Source organism: Micropterus salmoides, unplaced genomic scaffold, assembly GCF_014851395.1.
Source record: "Micropterus salmoides isolate LMB-PRFRI ecotype aquatic unplaced genomic scaffold, ASM1485139v1 Ms_hic_scaffold_7, whole genome shotgun sequence".
Lineage (NCBI taxonomy): Eukaryota > Metazoa > Chordata > Actinopteri > Centrarchiformes > Centrarchidae > Micropterus > Micropterus salmoides.
In genome coordinates, this window is record NW_024044459.1 from 23,050,718 (window position 1) to 23,054,940 (window position 4,223).

The 4,223-nt window shown below is 39.4% G+C and overlaps 1 protein-coding gene across 1 annotated transcript; it reads right to left on the reverse strand.

The window, feature by feature from the left end:
• Positions 1 to 1,031: 1,031 nt before the first annotated feature.
• Positions 1,032 to 4,223, reverse strand: LOC119891118 (glial cell line-derived neurotrophic factor-like). Its single transcript, XM_038702451.1, has 2 exons — positions 4,001 to 4,223; positions 1,032 to 3,053 (listed from the first exon to the last, which is right to left on the reverse strand). Exons 1-2 carry the CDS (start codon positions 4,221 to 4,223, stop codon positions 2,467 to 2,469), a joined length of 810 nt encoding a protein of 269 aa, XP_038558379.1. The 3' UTR covers positions 1,032 to 2,466.

The window sequence follows — 4,223 nt, forward strand, 5'->3', positions numbered from 1 at the left end:
TATAACAATATTGATATTGTGTTGCTGGTTTTGCACCAGTTGTTGGCTGCAGATCTTTATAATGTTACCATGGTGATATGTTCAACATCCAAGGGATCAAAATTCCAGACAAAGGGATGCAAATATCTACATGATTTCAAGTTTCTTAGAAATGTCAGCAGAGCAGAACTGTAGAGCTAAACACGTCTAACCCCAGCTGTCAAACTGCATTAATCACTGGCTCTGAGCATGGCTGGTGTATCCGCTCTGGTGGCAAAATGTCTCAGAGAATCACATTGTTGTTTATAGAGATAATGAGTTGCATGAAAAAATAAGAGAGACTTGGCTAGGGCAGTTTTGCCCTGTAGTTGTCGAACCAGGCTGCACTGACTCACAGCTCAGGAGACAAGCAGAGGAAGGGCTGTGAAATGTGAGAGAGCAGGGGATGGATCAGATATCGACCACACACATTAGTTAACCAAGACACATCTTCTCTTCTCATGTTCTCCAACTCCTACATCATTGTCTTCACTGGATATTTGCCACCTTTTAATCATGCTGTTTTTTCATTGTCCTCCCTCTCTCTTCCGACATACAGTGTACTTTATCTCTTAACCCCATTGCTCAGTTCTTCCCTGCTCTTTTCTTTATGTTGTAAGGTTTTAATACTCACCTTTCATCCATCTATCTTCCATCGCTCCCTGCATGTTACGCCTTCCTTTTATTCTTATATATACTATAGGTACTCCATGGCTACTCCATTCTCTTCTGTGTCTAATGCCTGTTTGTGCCATTTGATAACATCAGATTCTATTCATCTTTTAAATATTACAATGGACTCAACAGAGAAGGCTATCCCTAAGGTCCTCTTGCACACAAAATGACGAAATTTGTTCTACCGTTCAGGTTCAAGGTTCAGTCTTCCCCTCAACTTGCTTTTGATCCTTATGTAATAACTGTATGAATCGTATTGATTGCTGTTGCCAAACTCATCCACAGTGGAATGAAACACCAAATCCTGTGTGATAGTAATTAAATACAGAATACACTACTGTGTAGAATCCATTTATTAACAATTGAATGAGGCAATTTAAAAGTGAATAACGTATAAAAATAAAGCTGTAGTTACGTTTTTTCAGGAAATCTTTCAAATCTTTCACTAACAGCAATTCATCTGAGAGGAGGCTATGAAATTAGCAGTGAATAATCGTTTTGTTATAGCTTTTCTCACCTCATTAATAAAAAAACAAACAAACAGGAAACAAGGCAGTGAAATGACATTTGAATTGTAGAACATTGTAAACTGAGGAAAGGTGCCCTGTGGAGTTTTTGAACACTAGCATTGATATAAAGCATTGTTTTTAAGAGTGGTCCTCATTTTGTTTGTATCGTGCATGCATATAGGTGACGCAATTTACGTTCCTGCCATCAGATTCTGATTTTCCGCAATTGATGGCGCAAACAAGCAAAGAGTGGTAATTTTACAACAATGAAGGCAAAGAAGAAAACTGCAAGCTAGAGAACATAGATGTAAACAATGCACAACTTAAATTTGGCTTTGCAAATGTTTTATGAGGAACAAAATGTATTCAACCCGTTTGTTAGACCTCAAGAGTACACACAATGTGTTTCGTAATAAAGACTGAATGCAACTTTGTTTGTTTACAAGAAAACTCCAAAGAACACCCACATACTAAGGAAGAATTTCCGTTGAAGTTATCCTATGGAGTTTTTGACCACTAGTAGCGTTACGGATTTTAAATAATTTTTTTTTTTTGAGGACAGAAATGCATTTACCATAGTTGTTAGGCATCAATGATACACACAGTGCGTTTGAGTGAGAAACACTGAATGTAACTTTGTTTACAAGAAAATTCCACAGGGCACCTTTAAGATAAGATCCTGATGTGTAAAAGATCATTTTGCAATGTCATACATGTCAACCTTTCATATGGAAATAAATCATAAAAATGATTTGATTTACCTTTGACCTTTGGCACACTCTGAGATATCACATTACAGTAATAAATAACATTTATTAATTTTATAAAAACAAAATAAATATCAATAATTTAATAATTTCAAGATTTCATAAATAAAATTCATATGTGTATACCATTTTCCATGTAACATATGTGCTATACAGTAGACAGAATGAGTCAGCTGATTCCTCCGTTGTGTCTTATTGATTTCAGTCCTTTAGGTTGAGTATCCATGGAAACATTTAAAATCACACATTAGCAATGTAAGGCGTAATGTAAATTGTAGATATTGTGATTGAGCCAAGGATGACGATCATTAGGAATCATAGCGATGCCACCTCCTCTCCTTATTTACTCCTTTACTGATGGACTCAAGTCATTCGTGGCCACAAACAACGTAATAGGTTTCCTAACAGTGAGAAAAATCAGAAAACAACTCAGCATCATACTTCTAAATGGGGAGTGAATGTAAAATTACACAAAGCCTGACAAGAGCTCACACTCCCTACACACAACCACATTTCCTGGCGGAGTGTTTCCTCACGGTGTGGTAGATGAGGTTGTCATCCAGAAACGAGAGGTCATCGTCAAACGCAATTGGCCGACAGCAAGCCTGAGGGGGCGTGTCTTTTGGAGGAAGCCTCCTGTTGTGAACGAGGTTGTAAAGGATTTTGTCATAGTTTGTCTCAGACTTCCTGCAGGGTCCAGAGCAGTATCTGAATATCATTTCCTCGCTGGAGCGGTAGCCCAGACCGAGGTCCGACACATTGAGGTGTATCTGTTTGAGCACACAGCCCTGTCCTCGTCCATTCCCTCCTCCTACCCTAGCCTTCCTCCCTGTCTCCCCCCTTCTTGCTCCTCCTCTTCCACCTCTACCACTCTGCTGGCTTGTCCCCTTCTTCTTCTCCCTTCTGTGTCGAGTCCTGCTGCTCAAGTTTTCTTTGGAGGGGGAGGAGGTGGAGGAGGAGGAGGAGGAGGAGGAGGTAGATGAGGACACGGTGGATGAGGAGGAGCGACGTATTCTACTGATGGTCACTTTGATGAAGTCCACCACGTCTTCAAACTCGTTTGGGGGTGGCTGCTCCATTGTGTCTGAAACGCATTAAGAGAAATGGCACTCTTACAAGGACGTATCATACTGGACAGCACATATTGTTTCACTTTAACACATCATATTGGCTAGACAGATGGAGTGTTGTATCGGCAAGTACACATGCAAATGCGGAAATGGTACACACTGGGTATTTTTCTGAAGAGGAATTCCATTTGAACTGATTCATCCAAGTCACAGATGGATCCCATTCTTATTTACGCACCAGACACTTGCATGTTTGAGTGAACTAGTTGCATTACAGCAGCCCCTATGAAAAATTACAACAATTTTAACAATGGAATTGTTAAGTTCTTTTTTCTTTTCTTATTCTAATTCTTAATTAAAATGAGTTTGATTAGGTTTTAGATTTTAGCCAGACAAAACAAGCTATTTGAAGGTGCCACTTTAGGACATTGTGACAAACATTTTTACATTCACAGTATAACATTTTATGAATAAATAATAAATGATTATTTGATCAATCACTGATAGAAATCTTATTTAGTTAGACTAAAAAAATATGTTTTATAAACTGGTGTTGTACATTGTGGTAAAGGTCTGAAAAAAGTAAAAATCCACCAGCTCTGAAAGATGTAGGTCTAATTGGTAAGAAGGTTAGAGGCCAGAATGAGACATCACTGCAAATCCTTCATTAACTGGATCATGCACTCTAAAATATGTCCATTTAAAATAATTGTTTAATATCAAATTCAGTCAAAGCATTGTATTTTCTGGAGTGAAATAGACGTGTCAATTCCACATGTTTTCAATTTTGTTAATTGGTCAAATTTTTGATTTTTTTTTTCTACTTGACACAGATAACAATGTCAATATTTGTTTAAGAAATAAAAATAACTCAAGACTCAGCAAGTCTGCTGAGAACAAATGCCCTCCCAGGATTGGGTTTTGGCACTGTGGGCACTCCATACAAACCACAGGCTCTTACATGTGTCTCCTCCAGCCAGTGTCTCTTCCCAGTCCGCTGTATCCGCTTCAGCGCGGCTGATGCCCGAAGAAGTGACAGACAAGCGGATCTGAACTGGCGGACGCTCCAGGGGACTCTCGGCGGCGCGCCCTCTCCTCGTTGTGGACGTATCCCGGAGCAGCGAGTCGGCGTGCACGGCGCTCAGCAGTATCAAACAAGTGGTCAGGCTATCCCATAACTTCAT